The sequence below is a fragment of the Agelaius phoeniceus genome, chromosome 1 (genome assembly GCF_051311805.1).
Source record: "Agelaius phoeniceus isolate bAgePho1 chromosome 1, bAgePho1.hap1, whole genome shotgun sequence".
Lineage (NCBI taxonomy): Eukaryota > Metazoa > Chordata > Aves > Passeriformes > Icteridae > Agelaius > Agelaius phoeniceus.
Window position 1 is genome coordinate 121,850,555 of NC_135265.1, and position 26,238 is coordinate 121,876,792.

The 26,238-nt window shown below is 38.1% G+C and overlaps 1 protein-coding gene across 1 annotated transcript in view; it reads left to right on the forward strand.

The window, feature by feature from the left end:
* KCNB2 (potassium voltage-gated channel subfamily B member 2) overlaps positions 1-25,875 on the forward strand; it is a 188,239-nt gene extending 162,364 nt beyond the window's left edge. The window contains exon 3 of the mRNA XM_077186455.1: positions 15,526-25,875. Within this exon, the coding sequence (XP_077042570.1) occupies positions 15,526-17,688 (2,163 nt within the window). The 3' untranslated portion in view covers positions 17,689-25,875. The remainder of the gene's footprint in view (positions 1-15,525) is intronic.
* Positions 25,876-26,238: the final 363 nt, after the last annotated feature.

A 26,238-nucleotide genomic window follows, 5' to 3' on the forward strand; every position in this document is an offset into this window, starting at 1 on the left:
GTGATGAAAATGTCTCTTCTGGCTTGGTCCAAGCACACAGGTTACTCAAAAGTTCCTCCCACTCCAGAAATGTCAGGAGGGGCACTTGTGCAAAGGTGGAGGTCATGAGTAAATCTGGTCTAAACACCCTTGTTCCTGCTTTTAGACCTCACTGTTCTGTCCATATCATTCTCCTGGAGTATATTATCAAGAATATTAATCTCATCTCACACAAAGGTGATTATGTGCCTCCAGAAAGAACCTAGAAGTGAACCAGGATATGGAAATGAAGCAGGGAGCTAATTGTGTGAGCAGAAATGTATCCATAAATGATGATGTTAGGGCTGATGGAGGATGTTGTATTTCCTTCAGTCATTGTAATAAAGTCCCATATTTCTAAATCCTATTTTATGTCAAACTAGGTTCTCATTTTCTGTCTTAATGGAAATATTTCAAAAGGATAACATTCTGTAATATAAACAGGATCTCAAAGAAGAAGAGTGTTTTCTTAGATGCTGAAAATTCAGTTCAGAAGTCAAGATCCCAAATTCTGCAAAGCACTTCAGATATTCCTGTGTTTTTACTCCCTAATCTCCACATCACATCCATTTCTCCATCTTTATCACAGTAAAAGCAGTAGTGCCAGTTATTTCCTTTCAGGCTAACATTAACTGCTATAATATCAAATGCATTGTACTGAAGGCAGCAAATCACCTCTGTCCCACTTCCTATCCTTCAAAGGAGCATGGGACAGTGACAGGAGCGTGCACTGCCAGGACTGCTAAGATAAATCATTTTGAAAAAAACTAACCTCAGCCATGGTGTCATTGTGGTGTTTCTATTAATAGCAGTGAAATGCTTCACTGCCAGTGAGCTCCTAGATATAGTAAGTCAGGTATTTCCCCATAAAAATGTGTTTCTAATTATACAGCTCGCAGAAAAATAATTGGACATAAAGGACCCAGAATAAAGCAGAAGCAGTTATAATCTGCAAGATCGATAAAATTAATAATCCTTTTGAAAGTAATACCTGTATGTTTACATCTCAGAGAAAACATATATAACAGCATATAGTAATATGACATATATTCCTCATACACAGTGGTTCCAGTTTATTCCATGTGATACCAGAATTACATTGTTTTCTTCCAGTACTGCTATTACTGTAATTACTAAAAGCCATATGGTTTTGTCATATATATTCCACAGTAAGGGATATTTCAAAAATATTTACTTTGTTTTAATTAGCACTTCTGAGTAACAACACAAACCTTTTTCTTCTTTAATTACTCATGCAGTTCTATCCCTTATCATAAAGATCATGCAAAATAAAGAATCACATTGCCCTTCCAGCAGATTTTTGAGGTTTTGGTGGTGGGTGTGAGGGTTTTATGTGGCTTTCAAAAGTAGAATTATACGTAATCAGTGTGTAAATACCCCAAAGACTCTGTTCCAAGACTTTATCATAAATTGCCAGATGCTGGCAGTTAAAAGAAAAAAATATATATGTATTATGAAATTGTCAGCTATGAAAGATACTTCCTGAATCATAGCCAGAGTATAATGTATTTGTTCCACGTTCAGGGGTTCTTTGAAGATGAATTTTATTGTCCATAGGCTTGCTGCAGATAGCTGCATTATAGTTGTTCGTACTTGACAAATTTATTTCCAGGTTTATTTCTTGTCTTAAGCCTGATTGAGCTGTAGAAACTCTGCTGTAGCTGCAGTCATGGAAACCTGTGGGGTTTCTGTGGCCTGGCCATCGGTTTGAAGACCAGGAAGATTTGACAGACAGTTTGGTCCTTCTTTTGAAAGCAGGCAACACCCATGTCCCTCTCTACAGTCAACTCCTTATTGTTCAGACATTTGTATTTAATAATGAACCATTTCAGGGTAAGGCCTGATATTTCTGCTACTTAGCGTTCTGCTTGTCTCCAGAAGTGGCCAGCCTGGTGGACCAGTGACATGGGACTGATGACTCACACTGGCCATCTATGCATCTCATCACAGTGCATTTGGAGCATAAATGTGGGCTAAAAAATAGCTCACCTCTGGCTCCACTTGACAGTAGGAGAAACAGCCACAGTGGGTGGAAGTGTGAACACACAGGGCTAGTCTGTGACATGCATTTGCCTGTAAGGAGCATGCTCCTTCCAGCTAGAGAAGTTCTGTTTCCAACATTGACCTGGGCCTTAATAGGGGAAAAAAGCCCCAGCATACTGTTTGTTCACATGGGAACAGCTGCCACCTAAAAGAGGTGACCTTTTTTTTTTCTAAGATTGTATGCTTTTTTACTTTAATAAGTATGTGGCCCAACAACAGATCCTAACAGTTTCTGTAGGGATTTCTAAAAGGTAGCAACTGACCAAGATGGAGCAACCCACAAACAAAAGTTGTGATGCAGTTCAGGGCTCAGTGTAGATCCAGTCTAGTATTTTTTCTGTCTGATGACCTAATCCAGGATCTCAAATATAAAGATATCCAGGAAAACAGAGACAAAAAAAAAATAGCTCCTAAGTTTTTAAATGTATGGACAACTGCCCTAGGAGAACGATAACAAGGCCAGGAAACAACTGATAGAAACCTATCACATTCTTAAACAATTACTAAAAATCAAAAAGTTGTAAGCTCTGAAATAATATATCTTCATTTTTCATATATTTGAAATAATAGAATTTGAATATAATTTTTAAATTGCTGATCTCTTCTGTAGAGATTTTAGAAAAATTGTATATATGCAAGATTTTTTTTCAAATTTGGAAAATACAGAAGTCTGAATCGAATTGTATCACAATGATATTTTCAGTTATGTACAAGAGTTTCAAATAATCTATATTACTACTATTGATGCCTATAGATGCAGAAATAATATCATTTTACACATTTGTGAAGTAGAGGAGATAATTCATCTATCACAACATGGAATTTCCGGAGGCATTGTGTAGAAATCCAATACTCCACACTGTTTTGTAAGCTGCTTCTGTGAGCCTTCCCATGGGATAAAAAAAGCTGTACTAAATTTATTACGTATTTTTAAATGAATATCCATAGAATCCCACCAATTCCCCTTTTGCCCTCTTAAAATCCCATGGGACATTTGCATAAAGATGATTTTCAATATTGTTTAGCAGCCAGAGCTCTCACCAAAGCTGCTGGGGGCTTAGGTTGGTTAGGGTTATGCTGAGAGCATTAAGTCGGCATTTTTTGCGTTCACGTGTATTCATTCCATGGGAAACAAATGGTTCTCTTACTAAATATGTGTTGTGACAACAGGAGCAGTGTGTCCTTGTCAACAGCTGCATGATAAAACAGAGACATCTGCTGGTTAAAGTACAAAATAGGAAAAATATCAAAATTTGTGCAGAACATTGGACAAAGCCTTGTCAAACTGCTCTGCTTTGCTTCCCAGTACAGCTGACTAAAGTATTCAAACTCCACTGGTGCATTCTGGTTAAAGGCAACAGTAAACCTCCCTTTGATTTCGTGAGAAAAAACCAGACCCTCTAACACTGATTGACCCTAATTTTAAACTATAAGCATAACAGACATTTATTTGTGACAGAACAAAACCAGTCTTCTGTAGAGCAGGGAATAGTCAGCCCTTCTTCTGTCCAAGTCACAGTTTGGGAAAAACAGACATTCCTTGAACACTCTGTTCAGCACCTGCTTGAGGAATTTGTGCTAAAAGGAGAGTCTGAATTACAGCTCTAAAACTGGAATGTTCCTGTAATTTACGGGCATTTTCTCATATAATGTCCTCTTAGTCTGAGCTCACAGCAGCATGAGCAGTACCTTTTAATGGTATTTTAATAATGGATAATATATTTTGTGAATCAGATCTGTCTTCAATTACAATTTGACCTTCCTAAATGTGATGTGAGGACATTTACATATTTATTGAAGAGCACTGGTACTCTGTGTATGTGTTACAGCATACATTACACCTTAATAAGGGTTTGAAACTGCAGTATTACAGATGAAGTTTCAAAAGTAATCCTGGAGTGACAGCTAACATAAGGGAATGACACCTATGATATGCAGACCTTTAACTACAGTATTGTAAAAAAGACAGCAGGCTGGATTCCTGTCCCTAACAATTTCTCTTATTCTGCAAGTTTGGGAAATACTGGCCTAACCTTTACATAAAACCATAGATTAATATAGATATTTTATATAGAACCTTCATTCTGAAATTTATATAGAAATTGACATGAAGCCAAGATAGAAAAATTATTTTAACAAGTATGAATAAAGGATTTGGGGCCTGTCATAATTTCAAATAAGTCTGATAGATAATATCAGCCTTCAGGAAGTCCATACCTACTCATTGTGTCATATGACTAAAAAACAGTCTTATTCAATGGTAAAAAGATGATAAAGTGAGAATTGTTCAAACAAAATCTTAATATGCTTTTTCAGCAAATTAGATTTAAGTGTACAGTGGTTAATAACCTGAGGTCCCAAGTGAAAGCAGTATCCAGTAAAACTAAATGACAAATGGAAAAAGTGAAAACCAAGTAATTTGGGTTCCAGTTCCCACGTTTTAAAAATCAGTTACATCTAGCTTTCTGCTCTAAGTTGAATGTTAAAATCAAAATAGGTAGTGTCAGAATAAATCTGTATATCAGGAGTGCTGATTTCCCCCATTAAATCCATTCAACAGCCAATGCAAAAACTTCTTAGAGCTAAACAATTGGGGTTTGATTTTTCATTACTCCTGCTTGTTTATCTCCAGCAATTTGCTGGGTGTTAGTAATAACTTACGAAATGGCAAGTGGAAAAAGAAATATCTCACCTCTGGTGAGATTCCTGCCTCCTTCAACGGTGTTTTTTCCAAGAAACAAATATTATGCTAGAGCTATCTTTATTTTTCCAGACTTATCTTTTTAGACTGCATCATTTGCATACCTTCATGTAAGTGACAGAAAAAAGGGGTTTAGGGTGAATGCGGGCGCAGCGCATCTGCCGCCGCCGCTGTTCAGCACCGGGCCGGGGACAGCTCCCGGTGCCGCCGCCCGCTCCAGCCCCGCTCCCTCGGCCTCCGACAGCCGGCCCAGCTGCTGCTGGACACCACCTCTCTCCTCGGGTCTGGAGGCTGCGCTGTGTTGCTGTGGGGTTTTGTCGGTTTTTGTTTGGTTGGTTTGGGGTTTTTTTAATGAAATTCCTGTAATGAAGCCAATGTTTTTGTGAGTGAAGTAGCGCAGAACAGATCTTGCATATGGTTTGCTATGCAAAAGGATTGGAAACTGCAAGCTTCTTGTCATGACTTCGATGCGAATTTTGGAGAGTCTAGTACATTCATCTAAGTAATAATACTCAGCTTTCACTACCCAAAAATTAGACAGCTACTGCAAAACACAACCTCAGTGCAAGAAGTATGTCAAAGGTTTAGAAAACTTCTGAACAAGGGCAGGCAGGAGCTTTAATAAAGACATTTCATTCATTTCTGATAAATGTAGGTGACTTTTCTTTCACACATAAGCAAATTATTCCATTTAGAAATAATACTTAGGAGGCCAAAAATCTATATGTAAATAAAGCCTCTAAGATGACTCTTTAAGTTAATTTTTTTGTGATCATCTGTAAGGCAGTTAAATCTCTCACATTGTTATAGAGCAAAGAAAGCATTAGCCAGATAAACTTTTTTATTTTCACTGTAAACTACCTTACATTAAATTATTTAATTGATTAAACTAGCCACACTATAATTTCAAGCCGGTCCTAGCTCTATTTCTGTCAATATATGAGAGTCAAATTCATGGGCTTATCCAATTTCATAGTGAAAAAAACAAGTAATTCACCTACATTTACTCTGGATCTGCCATTTCTTCTACATTAATTCCTAGGGGACAGTTTGCTATTTATCATTAAATAATTGATTTCATGTCTCCAGCTGAAATAGCTTTTTGCTGTTGAACAACAGCAAAAAATATTAGAGCTGACTTGATATGGATCTTAATATGTTAAAAAAAACAATTCTTATTAGCTCTGTGCTGATTCAGTATTCAAGGCTGTCTCCACTGATGCTAAACTAAATACATTTGTCTCTTCCCAAACTATGAAGACTGTCTTCATCCATGACTACTTAAGGTTCCCCATCTTTGCCAGTCCAACAGATGCCCTTAGTATTAACATCAGCTTTTGCCTATAAGGAATCACAGCAGGTTTCATCAGGGCTGTGCTTGTTTTCTCTTCTCTTCTCTTCTCTTCTCTTCTCTTCTCTTCTCTTCTCTTCTCTTCTCTTCTCTTCTCTCTCTGTGCTAAAGTTCAAGCTGATAGTCCCATTTGCAATCCATTTCCTATTGCTTGTGCATATTGCAATTTCTCTGGTCTCCAACATCACTTTTTGGTTGCAATATTTAGTAAATACATCCTGCAAATGTTTGCAGTGTTTTACTTAGTTTTCTACTGCGTACCTAATGTGCCCCTAGTGTTTTAAGAGACTTGAGTGGTTCCTGTGTTCAGATTCACAGAGACTCAGTCCATTCCCAGGGTTCCCATTTGCCATATTACCCACAGAGTTGCCTTATACAAAACCACCTCGATACTCAGCCATAATCAAATTCTCAAACCTAAACTAAATTCTTATGCTGAAAATCTTGGTGGTACCAACCCCAAGGCCACCCTTCCCTAAAGCAATAATCAATTCATTAAGTAAATGCAGTTAGCTCACCCCAGAATGCAGGAGGAGTGTATTCTATTACTGTATCCTAATAGCAGAAATACAATAAACAGTAATCTACCTGCAACAGATTGCAGGACAGATGCATTTTATTACTGTTACTTTAAACCAGGAGGATGCTTGCTAATCTCAAAGGACAAAACATCCTTTCCTATACAGGTTTATTCCCTCTGAGGTACTAGGTCTTCTAAGGCAAATATTCATCTATGGAATGGGAAGATCAGCACAAAGTGGTGGAAAGGCTTTGTGAAAAAAAATGGAATTTATACAGTGCTCTCAAGCAGGAAGTATATCAGCTATAGAGAATGACTTTATGACTGAACTTCTGAAGTGAAGGTTTTGCCAAGACAGAAGCAGTTTCTTCAGTCAAGTAGACCTACCTTAGCCAGTTTCAAAATACCTTGCTTGACTGCAGCTGTGCTTGGAGAAGTTGGAATTAACTAGTGGCAAAATCTGAACTGTTATCATGCCTTCCACAAGAATTACCATGATTATGATCCTGCTGATGTTATCATCACTGGTCTAGCATGCACACTGGAACTGGCAGGCAGCAAACTCCTACCTGCCTTAAACCTCCTCAGACAGAGACTTGAAGGATGCCCCATTACAGAAACAAAGGTGGTCCCACATGTTGGCTCCCAGTCTGGGTGAGCTTGATAGGACAGCACATCCCTGGACATATGCCACTCCTTAGGTAAAGTCACCAGTGAACTTCACAGAACCATGCATAAACATCTAGCAGCACTTGAGTTCACTGTCTTCATAGGAACTTGTCTGTCAAGCTAAACTGGAGACAGAGCTTTTTCACCTAATGATGAACTAGTAGATGAATTCTCATATATAAAAATATGATGAGTGTTTATGGAGCTAGTCATGAGTATTTCTAAACCAAGGTTCTTAAGTGAATGTCATCCTAGTACAAAGAGACCAAAAGCAAAGACTGTGCATCACTTAGACACCAGATAAATACAATACTGAGAGTTTAACCTTCATATATGTAGTTAATGTGAGGCTTAATGAATATCCCTGAAAGAGCAATGAAGTACAGTCAAATCAAGTCCTTAAAAACATTAATATTAATACTAATCTAGGAAAAAGGGGAAAATGAAAAGTCAGAATTCTAAATAATGTCATCAAGGATCGAGAGCAGCAGAGAGAAGCTGTTCAGTGATCACACAGACTGTCAGAGTTATAATCAGATGTGCTCCTGAAAGGGCAACAGTGATAGAGCTGTAAGCTGCACTAAATTTATGCTGTTCTGTTAAATTATTCCCCTCTCTTATGTTCCAAAAATTAAATTTTTAGTAACTGGAAATTAATTTTTCCACCACTTAAAACAAGGAACATTTGCAAACATATTCTTCTTAGATAATTCTGGGTGTTGCAGGACTACTGAGATTGCTTAGGTTTGGCATGCTTAAGGTTTGCCATAGCTCCATTGTGTTCTAGTTTGGAGTAAATCCAAGTAGGATTCATTTCTATTTGTCTCTTTTTTTATGTCCCATGGCCAAGGACATATGTTAAAAAAGAGCATTAGCCAGTAAAGGACTGTAGCAAAATGTCTTGCCTTTTGTTGAACTTTTTCAAATTTGGAAAATACAGAAGCGGTCTGCTGAAACCTTAGATTCAAAATAATGTTAAGTCTGTCAGACTGTTCACGATGTGATCTATGGCACACTGATACATGGGAATGCAGAATTACAGGTGTGAGCTGAGCACAGTCCCCTCTGCAAAGCAGCATGAGGTAGAACTGTGGGTCAGAAGCAAGAGGTGATGCTTGTAACTGGGAAGCCCAAGGAACAGAATAGAGGGAGAACATGGAGTGACCAGGGAGCGAGATGTTGTATCATGATCTTCTTCTCATCCTTTGCATCACAGAAGAATATTTTAACGGCCTCTTCTTCTAAATGTCTACAGACTGATGTCCTGACTAAGCTTAAAATTCCTCATGTGGTAATAGTTCTAGTTGCAAGGTGACTCAATTTATAGTGTTGTCTTTTCTTCTCCAATGTGCCTCTCATTTGGAAAGTCCCAGACATCAAGAACAGAATGCACACAGATTTAGACAGATGTACAAGACAACACTCTTACTCAGCAAGACTTTTTGTCCATTCAGTTGCAAACTCCATATATTACAATCTGAAGACACCTGACAGTAAAGGATGCTGCTGAAGTAAACTAATTTCTATAAACTTCTCATCAAACCTCCCAAAATGTCTTCCACTGTCATGAGTTTACTCCCTCAGAAAAATGAAAACATGCATTATCTAACCTTCTGCTGCTGCCAGTGTGGCTGTGAGTCTGTGGATTGTCTGGCCAGAGCTGGGAGCTCTGTGCTACAAGCTAAGGACACTTCTATTGATGCAAGGCAACCTCCAGCCAGGGAATGACGTGCTCTGACTCCGTGAAGGCTGAACAATTGCTTTATTAAGCTATACTATATTACATACTATTCTAATACTATACTCTGCTATACTACTCAAGAAAAACCCAGGACACTTACCAGACAGTCAGGACCCAGCTTTGACCTAATTGGTCAATCAATCCAAACAACCATCACCAGTGGCCAATTAACAAATCCTTTTTGGTAAACAATCTCCTTAACACATTCCACATGTGCCAAACAACAGGCGCAGCAAATAGAGATGAGAATGGTTTTCTCTTCTCTCTCTGAGCTTTCTCACTGCCTTCCCCAGGAAAAATCCTGGGAGAGAGAATTATGTCTCTCTCTGTTCAAAGACTATGTGAACACCACAAACTTCCATGCAAGATCCAGCATGACCTGCAGGCTATAGCACTTGGTAGCTCTCAGGTTGATCTGAAGAACTTAGATCAACTCCAGATATCTATCTGCTCAAATTTAGACACCTCTTTCCCAAGAGCAGATGCTTCTGAGAATATATAGCTAAATACCCAAGAAAGTTGATACAGTTCTCCAGAAGCCTTTCAAAAACTGAACAACAGCAATTTTTTCTGGCATTTTCTAAAGGCAGAGTTAAAGATACTGACAGGGTATGTCTTATATGAAGACAATATCATAAATTTCAACACAGAAAGGGAAGAATATGTGACAGCCTGATAATTTTCATTGTCTGTGGAGGTTAGAACTCTCAAAAGTATGACACTATACTGCTGTCTATTATTTAAATGGTCTAGATTCTACCCTAGATCCCACCCTGGGAAAAAAAAGACTAAGCAAACACTGTTGCTAATACAGTCTTAGTGGATTGCAGACTGAAACCTATACCTATCAAACATACTCTACTGGCTGATCAGTAGGGCTCAATGGAAATTTCCCTCAGTAGCTATATTTTAATGTGCATCTGATGCATACTTTTTCTCTGCTGCACATAAAAATTACACTGGCTTGTCAGTTATAGCAGAAGCCTTTTCACATATCATATAATTTCACATATTGGATCAGTTGTTGCAGAATAGCAAGGCACAACTTGAAGGCTATTCTATTACACCTTTATTTTCTGCCTCAGTTGAATGGTCATTTTATGCAGAATTCCTCGCATTGCTGGCAGTAATAAGCAATGAGGGGGTGCACAGGGAAAAAAAAAAGCCATTTTTAGAGGCAATTTAATACTGGGAAACAACTAAATTGTCAGGAGATTGCTACCAGTCCTTGCACCCAAAAAGTAAAGTAACAGCATCTGGCAGAGGCTGTTAAGACAGCATCATTAACTCAAGGAATGTTTTTCTATTCATTGCATCAACAGATTCAAATGCCTCATATCCAGCCCATAGGAAAAAAAAAACTTCTAAATCTGTCCATTCTTTTAGAAGAAATTGTCATTGAAAAGGAAATATTTTTAAATATTAAGAGGATCTGGATTTTTATGTGCTTTTGCAGTACTATAGCTAAATGACATAACCTGCCAGAAACTGTCACTTAACAGAGTATATTCTGAAATTCAGGTAAAAAATATTATGTCAAGAACTGTGGTCATAGATTAATTACTTGGAGTGTGCAAATTTTCCATGCATTTCAGTCCAGAACACGGTTTTAAAATATTACATAATAAACAGGAAGTTCTGCTGGGAAAGATTCAGTCAGTGGTGGTTTTTTTACTTTTCTGTATCAGCATAAGCAGCCTAGCAGTTTGCTACAGGTCTTTCTTATAAATTCTGTGCTTCTCTTAATACAATCTGCATCTGTTCTATGAGAATTTACCAGCTTAGTAATATCTGCAAAGTATTCTTTATGTAGACTCAGAATAGAGAGTTCTTTTTTTCTTCTTTTTCTCATAGCTGCTCTTGTTCTTCCAAGTTTTCCCCTGGCATTTTTTTGCCTAATGAGTTGTGAAATCTAATCAATTGCAATAATTAAAACATACTGTGTGTAGAATGATGCACTGCTTTAATTACACAACAAACAAATAAAAGCTTGAGATTCTTACATTAGAAGAAACTAAACTACTTTACTTTGCTGTAATTTTTTTCACTAAGAACAGACTCATGCTTATAGATTATATGTATAAATCACTTAAGGTTCCAGGCTTGCTGTACTGCATATTTTATTAAAAGAGCTGGGGGAGTTCAGGCTTTTGTTAGCAGCACATGAAAGAATGGCTGGAACAAACAGATGGATGCTTGTTTTCAATAAAACACTCAAAATGCATGGAGTTTTAGCAATGTCACATAGTGGGAGAGGGGGTGCTATTCACTAAGTCACCTCTTTTCTAGGATCTTTTGTATGCTGGTAGACATTTAGGCATAAAATAAATCCCTTATGACAGACTGAAATGCCAGTGGTTCCTAATTAAAATCAGTTTGATGACAGTTGGGCAGATACATTCTTACAATTTTTATTTTTTTTTTAAGAACAATGCGTGTCAAGTAATTTGGTCCTGGTATTATACAGCTTTTCCCAATCCTGTTATTTGCATTCTGATTCTGGCCCCAATGAGGCTCCATCAGCTTGACAGAAACTGCAAGCTCAACTATTCAGACCTGTGCCTTGTTCATTTGCTCTGTAAATTCAGAAAGTATAATTATGTTATTGAGTATTTTAGAGAAGTCAAGCCTGCATTAGCTGTTTCACAGTCATTTAGGTGAAGTGGATAACCCAGTACACCTTATTCAAGTTTCCAACTTTAATACAGAAATCTGATCCAGTCTACTTCCACAGTTTGAAAGGTAGTTATTGCTCTCTTATAGTTGTTGTCTTTAGTCTGCCTCAGTCCTAGCTACAAATTTCATTGATCTGCCCTGCCTACATATGCACTGTTATTGCCTTCATTCTTTACTAAGATTGGCTTCTTTTGCTGATGTTGGTAGCAGAAGGTTTAAAGGAATCTATAGCCCTCCTAAATAGGATAGATTAACCTAAGGATGTGTTCTGAGTTGGCAGTATGAAGGATGAAGACAGATGGTCCATAACTCATTTGGCAGAAGAAATGAATGGATCTTATTTCTCCAATAAAAATAATTAAGAAAGAAAGAATAAAAAAGGACAGAAGCAGTGCTGGCAGAGAAAAATTCAAATAAATATGTTTGAATACTTTAGAATATAAAATGTGATACCTGTATACCTGTTCTGTACTATTAGTAGCTGAAGAAGGCCAAAGATAGTACCTGAGTACAACATTATACCAAATACCCATCACACCATGAGCAATTTCTGTTTCTGCTTAGAGAGCTGGATATCCACTTGGTAACCCATAGATGAAACAAGTTTATTGCTGTTTTTCTCAAAGCTACAGTGAGGTGGCCTTTCTATCTCTAGAGCCTCTATCACCACTGTGACCAGTCTCTCTGCATACACTCTTCACATTTGCATTCTTCTTAGCTTCATTTCACTCTTCTTGGGTGTTCCAGCAATTTTGTCAGACCTACTGCATCCTTGGAACATCAACAAATGGATTTAACGGTTCCATTTCTGAGAAATGGAAGTAAATGCTTTTGTGAATGAGCTTAAACTGATCTTTAAAACAGAAAACAATTTATTTTAGTATTTCTAACAAAAACCTGGATTTAATTAGGACTTCCAACCAAAATAATATCTTTTTTCCAAGTGTTATAATAATTTTTATATAATTTTAACACTTTGCTCACTGTCTTAAATTTGCTCATGTTCCTTAGAGTGTAAATAAATAAACTTTCTGGTAAAACCATAATGTTTGCTGATATTCATTTTTTTTCTCATAGTATTGGTTCTGTAAAAGACAGTGACCAGTTACTCCAGGCAAAGTGGAAGGCTGTGAGGTACAGAGATGCTTGAACTTAATCAAAATGTCTTTTTTCCATCATAGGGCAATTTATACAGAACCAGGCCTGCAGGAGACAGATGGGGGGAAAAGGGGGGGGAAAGGATTGTAGCAGGACTGATTGAGAGGGCTTTAAACTAGATTTGAAGGGGGAAGAGAATAGGACCAGGCTGACTAGAGATGAGCCGGGGGGGAGTATGCTGGTGCTGGGGGTGAAATGAGCAGCCCACCTGAAGTGCATGTACATGGCTGAACACAGTCTGGGGAGAAAACAGGAGGAGCTGGGAGCCATTGCACAGCAGGAGAGCCATGGTGTAGTTGGCACCAGGGGGACACTCACAAGAATGGAGAGTGGCAATGGATGGTTATAAGCCCTTCAGAAGGAACAGGTGAGGAAGGAGAGCTGTGGGGCTGGGTCTGTACATTAGAGAGAGTTTCAACTGTGCAGAGCTCAAGAACAGACGATTGGAAGTTGTCCAATGTGACACACATCTGCAAGGGTCAGAAGAAAGGTCCAGGGAGCTACAGGCCTCTCAGCTGACATCAATGCTGCAGAAGGTTATGGGACAGATTATCTTAAGTGCAATCACCCACCATGAACAGGACAACCAGCGGATCAGAGTCAGCCACAACGCGTTTAGTAAAAGCAGGTCCTGTCTGACCAACCTGATCTTTTTTATAACAAGGAGACCTGCCTAGGGGATGAGGGAAAGGCTGTGGATGCTGTCTACCTTCAGTAAAGCCTTTGATACAGTCTCCCACAGCATTGTCCAAAACTGGCAGCCCACAGCTTGGACAGGGGCACTCTTCACTGGGTTCAGGACTGGCAGGATGCTGGCTCCAGGGAGTGGTAGTGAAAGGTGCTGCATCCAGCTGGCATCTGGTTTCTAGTGGGGCTTCCCAAGGCTCAGTATTGAGGCCAGTCCTGTTCAATATTTTTGTCCATGATCTGGATGAGGGGACTGAGTGCAGCCTCAGTAAATTTGCAGACAGCACAGTGTTGGGCAGGAGTGTTGATCTGCTGGAGGGCAGGAAGGCTCTGCAAAGGGATATGAGCACACTGAATCTATGGGCCAAGACCAGCTGTATGAGGTTCAACAAGACAAAGTTCTGGGCCCTGCACTTTGGAGACAACGACCCCATGTAGTGCTACAGACTTGTGAAAGAGTAGCTGGAAAGTTGTCCCGTGGAAAAAGACCTGGGAGTGTTGCTCAACAGCAGGCTGAACATGAGCAAGTGTGCCCTGATGGCCAAGACCACCAACAGCATCCTGGCTCGTATCAGGAACAGTGTGGCCAGCAGGACCAGGGCAGCAATCATCCCCCTCTACCTGGCACTCGTGAGGCCACAACTTCAGTCTTGTGTTCAGTTCTGGGTCCCTCACTACAAGAAAGACTTTGAGGTGCTGGAGTGTGTCTAGAGAAGGGCAACAAAGCTGGTGGAGGGTCTGGAACACAGAGCAGTTCACAAGTGTTAGGATGAGCAGCTGAGGGAGCTGGAGTTGTTTAGCCAGGAAAAAAGGAGGCTCAGGAGAGACTTTATTGCTCTCTACAACTGCCTGAAAGGAGGCTGTATCCATGTGGAGGAGAGCCTGTTCTCCCAGGCAGCCAGTGGCAGGATGAAAGGATATGGCCTCAAGCTGTGCCAGGGGAGGTTCAGGTTGAACATCAGGAAGAATTTCTTCACTCAAAGGCTTGTCAGGCATTTCAATGGCTGCCTAAGGAGTCAGTAGGTCTTGAAGCATTCAAGAAAGTGGTGTGGCACTTAGTGATATGGTTTAGTTGGTGTGGTGGTGCTCAGTCAAACATTGGACTTGAGGGACTTGGAGATCTTTTTTGACACTAATGTTTCTATGATTCTGTCATTCTGTCATTCTAAGACTCAGTAAAAGTGAGTGATGAAATATATTATAAAAACCTATCTCCTTAGACAGAAAGCTATTTCTTGGAAGCCTTTGTCTACTTACACATTTTAATAATTATCAGAAACTCAGTTCACCTTCATACTACTTAGTTTTTAAAATTTTGCTCTCAACCTAATTCAGGACCAATACCTTCAATTCTTGTAGCATCTGAAATTTGTCCAGACGTGAAATTTCAGCAGGACTAGTCTCCTGAATAGTGCTTCCTGTTTATTTTTAATTTTTTCTTCTTGACTTTTCAGCTAGTAGATGTATGCCTGTCTAGGGAAGTGTGCACTATGTAGTACTAAATTACCATCTTACACATGGTATTCCCCAATCAATTCTCCACACTATGTAAAGTTTTACATAATTACAATTAATGCAGAAAATTAAAAATGTTCTGCACATTAGCAGGGACGATATATCTTTCACTTGGTGACTTGCTTTAGTAAACATCACCTCCTATTGTAATTTAAAAATGGTAAGACCAGTTGTGGCCTGCTTTCTGAAATGAATTGGCTTACTGCAGGCAATAACACAATCAGGTTTTGACCATGTCTAAGATGAGTCTAATGTTTTCTCTGTGCAAAATTCAAAGCAATAAAACAAAATAATGAATACATCAGCAAAAACAGCTTCCACCATTCTCTGTTTATTTGACACACATGTATTTGAAAGGATTTAATCAAACCCTGACAAGCACACTTGTATCAGTCTAACCAAAACGTTTTTATTTTGTTTTACAGATTTTGGCCATTGTGTCCATTCTGTTCATCGTCCTGTCCACTATTGCTTTGTCTCTTAACACACTGCCAGAACTTCAAGAAATAGATGAATTTGGGCAGCCAAATGACAACCCTCAGCTAGCACACGTTGAAGCTGTGTGCATTGCTTGGTTTACCATGGAGTATCTTCTGCGTTTTCTGTCCTCACCAAATAAGTGGAAGTTCTTCAAAGGCCCATTAAATGTCATTGACTTACTGGCTATCTTGCCGTACTATGTCACCATTTTCCTCACAGAGTCCAATAAAAGTGTCCTGCAGTTCCAAAACGTCAGACGTGTGGTTCAGATATTTCGAATTATGAGGATCCTAAGGATTCTTAAGCTCGCCAGACACTCAACGGGCCTTCAGTCTTTAGGCTTTACACTCAGGCGGAGTTACAATGAATTGGGCTTATTGATATTATTTTTAGCCATGGGAATAATGATATTTTCAAGTCTTGTATTCTTTGCTGAAAAGGATGAGGATGCTACAAAATTTACAAGTATTCCTGCATCATTCTGGTGGGCAACAATCACTATGACCACGGTAGGATATGGTGACATTTATCCTAAGACCCTCTTAGGTAAAATAGTTGGAGGACTTTGCTGTATTGCTGGAGTGCTGGTCATAGCCCTGCCCATACCAATTATTGTGAACAATTTCTCAGAGTTTTATAAGGAGCAGAAAAGACAGGAGAAGGCAATTAAGAGGAGAGAAGCACTTGAGCGAGCTAAAAGAAATGGCAGTATTGTCTCCATGAACCTGAAAGATGCCTTTGCTCGCAGTATGGAAATGATAGATGTAGCAGTAGATTCAGGAAAGCTTGGAGAATCACTCAGCCCAAAGGAGACACCTGATAATAGCCACCTGTCCCCAAGCCGGTGGAAATGGGCCAGAAGGACAATGTCTGAAACAAGCTCAAACAAATCTTATGAGAACAAGTACCAGGAAGTTAGTCAACAAGACTCCCATGAGCAATTAAATAATGCTGCAGCATCCTCCAGCCCACAGCACCTCAGTGCCCAAAAACTGGAGATGCTGTATAATGAAATTACCAAAACCCAGTCTCAGCCTAATCTTAATGCTGGTTACCAAGACCAGTCAGCAAAGCCACCCAGTTATGAAGAAGAAATAGAAATGGAGGAAGTTATAGGTCAGAGAGATCCGTTGCCAACGGGGCCTGCGGACATCGTAATGGACATGAGAAGCACATCCAGTATCGACAGTTTTGCCAGCTGTGCAACTGACTTCACGGAAACAGAGAGGTCTCCACTCTCTCTGTTTCCTGGCTCTCACTTGCAAATGAGATTTCCAACTGATGCTGTTAACCTTGAAGAAAACCAAAGAGCAAGAAGTTCTCAGTTTATACCATTTGCAAAAGACAGAGGATTTTCTCCAACTGATGTCACCTTTGACTATAATCCAATCAACAGAGCTGGTATCAGTGATGGCAGTGGGTCCCAAACTGTTTCGCATGGTCATTTCCATTTTGACACTGCCATGGAAAGCCCCAAAAGCTCCCTGAAAGGCAGCAACCCATTAAAATCTAGATCCCTCAAAGTTAATTTTAAAGACAATAGAGGTGGCGCTCCACAAACTCCGCCAAGCACCGCACGGCCACTGCCAGTGACAGCAGGAGCAGACTTCACACAGGCCACCCCTCAGCACATCAGCACCATTCTCCTAGAAGAAAATTCCCCCCAAGGTGAACGGCCCGTACTTGGTGCTGACGCACCTGCACTTTGTCAGGGACCCGCTAAAAAATCATCCCCTCTCTTTCCCAAACAAAAAATTTTCACTTTCCCTTCAAAAGAGAGGAGGAGCTTCACTGAAATAGACACTGGAGAAGAAGAAGAGTTTATGGAGTTGCACGGTGTGAAACACGAGAAAAAACAGGATATCAAGACAAATTGCTGTGGGGATAAACACAGTGATGGCAACAATTTACCAGGGGAGCCACAGGTCAGCTCTTCACCCAAAAGCATGAGCCACAACTGTACTCAAGACATTTACCATGCTGTGGGTGAGGTAAAGCCAGACACTAACCAAGAAGGTCACAAAATGGAAAACCACTTATTTGCTCCAGAAATTCATTCAAGTCCAGGAGAAACTGGTTATTGTCCTACACGCGAAACTAGCATGTGACTAGTTACAGAAGCAATAAAAATATCTTTTCTTAAAACACAGTTAGTAATGCCTATGAACTAAAACATGGAAAGCCTCAACAAAAGTGCATAAAATGTTATTTTTGCATGGCATGAAGAGTTGTTTAGTTTAAATACTGTTTAATTTAAAAAAAAAAAAAGACTGCTTTTGTAACAAACTGAAAAAAAACAGGGAAAAATTACTCAAGAATGGTGAATACAATAAAGAGAGCTTTATTAGGAGCCAGTGGTCTGCAACATCTGACATTTTTGATCCTTTCAATTATGATTGTAGATAGGTTTTGAACTCTTTAAACTTTCTTTTTTCCCTCAGTTGCAATGAATTTTAGAATTTGCACATGAAAGGATGAAATGTCAATGCATGCATTCATAAGGATGTGAAACAAGGTGCTTTGAGCTTGCAAAATTCATATACTTGTAAATAGTTTGGGGTTGGGGGGAAAGCTACTGTTAACAAGGATTTATGGAAAAAGCATTTCCTGGGACACAGGTACTTCCTTCACAGCATGCTGCCTGGAGGTTTTGTACAGACTTATGTTGCAAAATTGCAACTTCTACTTAAAGCATCTCACGTATCTTGCTTTCTGTTAAAAAGCTCATGAGTATATCTGTTAATTAAGAACTACAGTATTTTAGTTTATCTGTGCTATAAATCATGATGGGTTTTTTTTACTTGCAGAACTTCACTTATTGCATTTGTCAGTTTAATTAATGATCCTGTGAGGGAAAGCAAAGATTTAATGACCAGAACTTGAATCATTTGATATTTTTATAGAAAATTGCCAACATTTCATAACTGAGGAAAAAAAGTTCCATTTTAAAATTTAAAACTCATAATTATTTCTGTGGCAATAAACAGTGCCAAATGGCTATTCAGATATATCCAAGTTTTCAACCTCATAGACTATACCTTGGTATTAAGAAAAATATTTCCCACACTCTTAGTTTTCCTTTGATTTAATACTATTTGCTTTTACATGATCTTTGATCTTTTACCTTTTGTTCTCCATGCAGTGCACATACTTCAGAAATGGCAATGTTGTTGAAGCCGTTAAGATGTAAGGACATAAGAGACAAAGTTTGTAGGGGAAAGTGATGCCTTTTGTTATCATAAATCATATAGCTGGAGAAGAAAAGGCTTCACTACATGTGCTTTGCCTCAGGTCTTCCATACCCCAAAGCTTTTTTGTGTTTTTCAGTTCAATCATTTGGACTGACAGAAGATATCACTTGACTCACCAACTTTGCCTCTACCATTATTCCACAGCTGTTCTGAAAGGGAGTACAGGATTTCCACTCTACTTAAATAAAGGAAAATGTCATTCCACTGACAACTGCCAAAGCATGTTTCATTTCTCTGATTTCTCCAGCTTTGTAAAAGAAAGATGCTGAACCAAAGCCTTCATTACAAAGTACCCATCTAACCACTGTCTCAAAAAAACTATTTTTATTTTATCCAGAATACATAGCTTCTTACACTATAAAATATTTTTTAAAAGCTTCTAGAGTGCTTTAATTCCCTAAATCATAAAAAGTTTATTCAGTTCATGAATTCTAATCATAAGCAAATGTAAGCAGTTATGCAGACATGCCCTAGAAAACGTTCCCTTTTGTTTTGTTTGGGGTTTTTTTGGGGGGGTTTTCTGGGGTTGTTTTGGGTTTGGTTTTTTTGGGTTTTTTTTTTTTTGGTAAGGAAGACTTAGACCAATCAATGCATGGTTTGGAACAGCAGGCTTCTACTTACCATAGGTTAGTAGATTAATTTTTACTTGTGTCTTTTTCTGTCACTTGAATATGTAACAACCAGGCACCTAATGCATTTAGTGTAAAGGAATAACCATTTTTATTGCAATGTGACCCTTTGCTTAAACGGCTGGGCCAATGCCACAGACCTCACTCAAGTCTGACACATAGGAAAGAGCCCAAAAATATTGATCCTGATGGCTGGGCCAAACAATGAGCACAGCACAATCATTTAGATGGGTTTTTTAAAAAAAAAGTTTTCTATATTTCCATCAGTTTTCTTATTTCTGTAACAAGATAATATTGAGGTATCTCTTCAGTCATTTGAATACCTGAGAATACAATGTCTTTTTTTTTCAAACAATATCTGGTCATTAATTCTCAAAATATTTTTTTTTGTCTTTAATTGCAGTTCATTTCAACTTGTTGCTGCATTCAGTTTTATGTATTTATATTGTATTCTGCGTAACACTTTTCAATCATGTTGTGTCTCACTGTCCCCAAACTTAGCTCTTTAATATTTTATAGTCATTACTCTTCTACATTTATTTTTTAGTTTCTAGATATTTTTGGTGACTAAAACTAAATGCCAGTCAATTTTTATATGCCTGAAGTGTTGGTTTGTATTTTCTATGTGCAGTTTAATGAAATCACATGGGCCTGTTTGATCTGCCTTTTCATCCTAGTGAACTATTGAAGTCCAGATTAAGACCAAATGGAACCTGGTCCCATGCTCTGGATCCACAGAAATTTCCCATTCAAGACAATGTTGTTGTTCTGGCAAGACTGAGGTCTGTCATGTTCCTTGTGTGTGCTTTTTCTCCCAGGTGACCCTTACACTTTGGAAAAGCCCCTTAGACCTATGACACTTGATGGAAAGGGAGGAGTCCAGCCATAGGGAACCTACTGCAGGAACAGAGATTTCATTCCAAGAGCTCTCCTGAGCTAAAGTTCATGCAAACCTGATTCCGGCCCATTACAATCACTACAAATTTAAAAGGAGTAAAGTCAAGGCCTCGATTCTTGTGCAAATGATTTTCCCCTGAAGCCAATGGGAGTTTGGTGGAAAAAGGGACTGACTGAAATCTAAATGACAAAAACAATAGTCTCTCCCTCTTGATGAAAATCAACAGGAGCTTTAATTATATAAATCAGATGAAAGACCAGGCCCTTATTTGCTGCTGTATTTTAAATGTTTTCAGAGAAGCACATTTATTTTGAAAGAAATATAATTCACTTTATTAACAGATGCTTTATTTTTTTGAAATACTGGAAGCAAAATGATTAAGCTTTAGAAGTGCTTTTGGTATAATTTTGTTATCTACTTTTGTCTATGCTGAAAACTATTTCCAGAAGCACAGGTTTAGAAATGTGGTTTTTCCAGTCTTGACTGCATATACAGGATCCACCTCTGAATACCAAACTTGTATAATTCCTGATTAAAACATCTTTTTGAGCAGTTGCAGACTGGACCTAGCTTTCTATCCAGTACAGCAGGTATAAGAAGTGCAGGCCGGGACCGTTTCATTCATCATGGGTTGATATGCAGCAAATTATGCAAAACTACACAAGTGTATTTTTCTGGTTTTCTAAAACTTTGAAGCCATTTCAGACTTATTACCCATTCACCACAGTAAGGGGAGAATGTGTCTGAGTTCTGGAGTCAGTCTCTTATGGCAGCTGTGCAATTTCAAAGCAGCTTAAGGAGTCTTAGGAAGAAGTGTCTCCTTTGTGCACCTGAAAGGGGTCTGACTCCTTGCATCACTGGAAAATGAAGAATGTTCAGGGAGATAGCTTTGCAATTGATCTATTTTTTATATTTTTTACTAACTGCAGAATCGTGAATCAAAGTTTTAATTCCTTTTCAATGATGAAACGAAATGCACATATTTAAAAATTTTCACAGAGTAATTAGAAGAGTTTTTGAGTAATAATCACATAAATCCAAATCTGGGTGGGGCGTAGAGGGTAGGGGGGAATAATGTATCGCACAAACTGCAAAGGAAGTTCCTACAGGAAAGCTGTTTACAGGGGAAATATGTCATGTAAAGAATGTAACAAGGTGTAGGAAGTTTTTGCACTACCGAATTTATATAAAATACACTTTTTTAAAGAAAACACAAAAGGCCTTTTAATGCTACATTGTATAGACGATAGAAGCCTCTGTGCTAATGCAGCAATCTAATGCACTGTGTCCTCACTTCACAATTGGTCTCAAAATTCAAACATTAGTGATGCTAGAGAGGTGATATCTGATCTAACACTAGAGCAATGGACATGAAGAGCCTTTGAGCACACTATTATGTAATCCAAAATGTGTACAGACAATTGTATTTTTGCCTATAACACTCATAAATCTAAATGACAATTGGCTTCCATGAGTAATTTCCTAACAGGTAATACTGGGCAATGTATTTGTATTCCTTGAAAAACAATGAGTTCTTTTAAAAGTATTCCTCTTCCCCTTCATGTTGACTGAGCTTCTGTTTCCTTCAAGGTTTACCTTCAATTTATTCATTAACTGCTTCAACCTTATCTTTAAACCACAGTCCAGTAAAAACGACAGTTGTCTTCTTGACTGTCTATTGCAGATAGTCAGACTGCCAAATATGTCCAGGGTTTAACTAACTGGCTTTTTGATTCAAATATTTTTTAATAACTTAGACAGAAAGTACATATTTTGATCATAAAAATATATATTAGAAGCAAAATAATGCAACAAATATGCCTTTTTTTTTCTAAGTAGCCAGCACAGATCAAGCAAGAAATACAAACACAACAAAGGGGGAAAGAAGGTCAGAAAACTGTAAGTAAACAAGGCATGTTTTAGTGTACTATATAAAAAGAGATGTAATAAAACACATGTAAAAGAATCCTTGTTCACACTGAATGAGGTAAAAATGCCAGTAGCAAGAGATTTAATTCCACTCCTCCATCGTAATTTTAACCTAGAACCAACAGGTTCAGTGATGCCATTACCCACTCGCCTGCCACATGAATATCTGATCTTTAATAATTTTTCAGAAGACTTTCCTGAAAAATAAGATATCACGTGTTGGTATCTTTATTGATCTTTGGATCTCTTCCCATTTCCTCCCCAATATCAATCTTCTCTTCTTCTTGGGAGTGGTCAGAAGGCAGCCCACCCAACAAGATGACAGGAGTGTCTTGTTTGTCAGGAAAGTGTTTTGGTAGTGTGGTGCAAATGGCCAGATGCTGCATTTTAACCAAGGTACAAGAACTGAGTGTCACTTCTCCCTGTTTTCTAGTTGCAAAGTGCTCTGAATTCTCCAGTGTCCCCACAGTGTACCCATCCTTCACACAGGAGCTTTCAGTGTTCTTGCAAGAACATTCTTAAAAGCAGTTGATTGGTAAATGCTATGAAGAGAGCCATTGGTCTAGGTGTGAATATTTGTCTTCTGTCCAACCTGGTTTTATTAGTGGTGCTCAGCTTTAACTCCAGCTGAAATGCTTTCTAAAACAGATCAGGTGTTCTGGGAGCCAAACCCTTTGCAGGTCCTCTGTCAGTTTCCTTAACAAAGGAAGGTTAGGTAACTGGCAGGCAAAAATGAAAGAAAAAATTCTGTTTGCATTGTGTGATGGTTTCTTGTTCAGTGATAATATGGGACACCATGGGACATCTGCAGGCGGGGTAATGTACTTGTCTTTGTATTTATTTTGTTCCAGGTTTAAACAGTATTTTTTAAATGCTGAGTTACAATATTTAGGAGCCATTACCCTTTAGTAATATGGAGATTTCTTCCAAAACAGCAGTGATACTTTCTAATCCTATATTATTATTGATTGATATTTAGTTTTCTTTTATAACACCTAACGCAGATCCTGATGAATACCACTGTGAAACAAGGAAGTAGCACAAAAATATTACTGCTCTTTTTACTTAAAAGTAACTAAAAAAACATGGTATTAGCTAACATTTAATCAAAAAAAGATGATTTTCCTCGTTATACCTATCAACTAAACAGAATGGTGACCGGTCATTACCTTAGACATCGGCAGTAGTCCTGTGATTAACATAAACCAATAATCTAACAGCAGTCTGTAATTAATTTCATTAGGGTAATTCTTTAACTCAAATAAATATTTAAATACATATTTAGCATCAGCAGGAATAATGTACACTTCTAAATCTGGAAGTCTATGGTTAAGTTTACACTGGCATCTTAGAGAAAATCAGGAGAGATCTCTTGACATGGATCTCTCAGCTATCCCCACTTCTCATGCTTTGGTTCACATAACCAAGCAATCCTGCACCATGGAAACTGGACTACTTTTAGGTGAAGTTGAACCAGAAAACTTCTTCCATGAGGGCACCAGCTATGCTGCAGGCAAGATAAAGCATTCAGGCCCTGATACCAGATGAGAGCGAGGCCAAAAATTGTACCCCAACTGTAAACTGTCAGCACAAACTGTTGTCCTCAACAAATCTCCTGCTATTGTATGACTTGCTAATGTAGACATAGATCTCTAGCATGGCTACTGTCTTCAGCCCATGTAGCTCTTTGATAAATCACTTATTCAAGTGAATTTTGCCATTTTCATCAGTGGTATTGCATAAAAAGCAATATGTAGCCAAAGATTAAATTGTTCCCATTGCATTCCCCAAGCTAACCCTCATAAAATCATTTAAGCAATAAATTCTTGATAAACTTTGGAAAGTTGTGTTTTGTAGTTTGGACCAAACTCTATATACTGCATATTTCTACAGTGAATTTACTCTTAAGTTGGTGTTACATTTAATGAAGACAGTACAGACAGCACTAGACTTACTCCTAAGTCAGTGGAATGAGTAAACTTATTGCAGGTATCTTTATTTCACTTAACCCTTACTTAACCAGTAACCCTGACTTTATACTGGTATGAATAAAAGCAAATTGCTGTGCATTGATGGAGGATCAGAAGCCCAGCTTGAGTATTTTGTGCTGATTTGCCATTATCTAGATATCTTCCTGTTTGGATCACCAGCTGAAATTTATTTAAATTGAGGAACTTGTAGGGTTTTGGTTGTGTGCTTTGCTGCTCTGATGTCTGGGACATACCTTGTACAGTAATGCAAGGAACAAAAAGCCTATTCCTTATCTTACTTCTTTTAACCCTTTCAAGGTGGAGGACATAAGTCTTGTAGTGATGTTTTTGCTCTATGTTTTGCGCAGATAGCATCTCTCTGTGAAGGTTCAGAGTACAAAAACTTTATGCCTGTTCTTGAAGTCCTTAAGCAGAACACCAGTGGGAATTCTGCCTGTATAAAACTGAAGGATGGAGCAATATATTATAGTGTTAGGCAAAAGAAACAATTTCTAACACATTACTAAATACATTAAAAAAGAAATTTAAAAAAAACTGCTACTGGGGACAATCATGGGTACTTCTGCTAGGATGCAGAGTTCTGGATTTATATGTCTAAATTATCAGAGTTCTGCAGAGTTTTAACTGTACAACTCTTTCAAAAATCAAAGGAGCCATGCTGATAAGCTGAAACATGGAGGGATTAGTGTACAAAGAAGCTGAGCATTGAATACATAGCCTATTGCTTTAAGATCACTGTAAATATCAAATTAAATATGTACTAATTCATGTTTATATGTTATTACTGTGTTAGTTTCATAGATACAGTAGCATGACTATTATTAGTTTTATGGAGTTTAATGAACTTTACTTTGTATTCCTCTGTGAATGCTCTGAATGCTGCAAACAAAAAAAGCACAACAGTACTTTTTCAAGTTCTCTTGGGGCAATAGCAGTGTCTTCATTATTGTTCAGTTTTACAGATTTAGCAACATTTCATCATGCATTGCTCTATTAATAACATATCTTTCTTTAAAAGTACTGTCACTAGGAGATAAAAGCATATGTGATGAGTCTTGTCTAATCTCATTCATCTGCCTTTACAAAATGCCCCAGACATTTTGTGGGAGAATATGCTGCTTTTGCTTCATGCATTGTCTTTGGGGGTGGGGCAGGGGAATAATAGGGCATTTTGCAATGGTAATTGCATCAAACATGCTTTTTTCATTATTATTGTATTTGTTAGAAACATTTTGATTTAGTTTCTTTCTGTAGATAAAACTTTGACAATAGCTTTATTTTTTTCAACTAACCATTTGATTTCATTAGACTAATAACTTCTCACATTTAGTGGTATTCGTATCAATGTTTCCATATCAGCTGCATTTTAACTTCATAAAAAAGGAAATGTGATTATTATTTTTTGTCATACTAGATTTTGCTGATCAACTAAGTATTTCTGCACCAATCTACATATTAATATGCATGTTGTAGTCTGTACAATTGTTCAACATCAAAATATCTGTTTAATTTATGTCAAATGTCTTTAAAATAAATGCATTGTTCTCCATTTCAGTCTGATAGAATAAGCAGGATAGTAAATAAATGTGTAAATGAATCATCTGTGTCTCATTTCAGTTCTCTTCATGAAACCGCTTTACATTGAACATTGCATATATACCAAAACAATTATCCATAGTGTCTTAGGTGTCATTACTCAACAAAATTATACAGGAATCTCTGACAGACAATGTGTACAGAAATAAATCACTTGGCTATGCAAATAAAGTCAGAATCCATGCTTTTTTATAAAAAAATGAAATGTAGTGATTCTAAGCCTTTTTCTTCCCTCTCTGTTCAGAATTATACTCACACTGTCTTGGATACAAAGCCTCAAATGACTTTACAAGGGTGAGTAAACAGTATTGCCTGCAGGATGGAAAGCAGAAGCATGGAAAGATTTGGCACCCTTTTTTTGGCT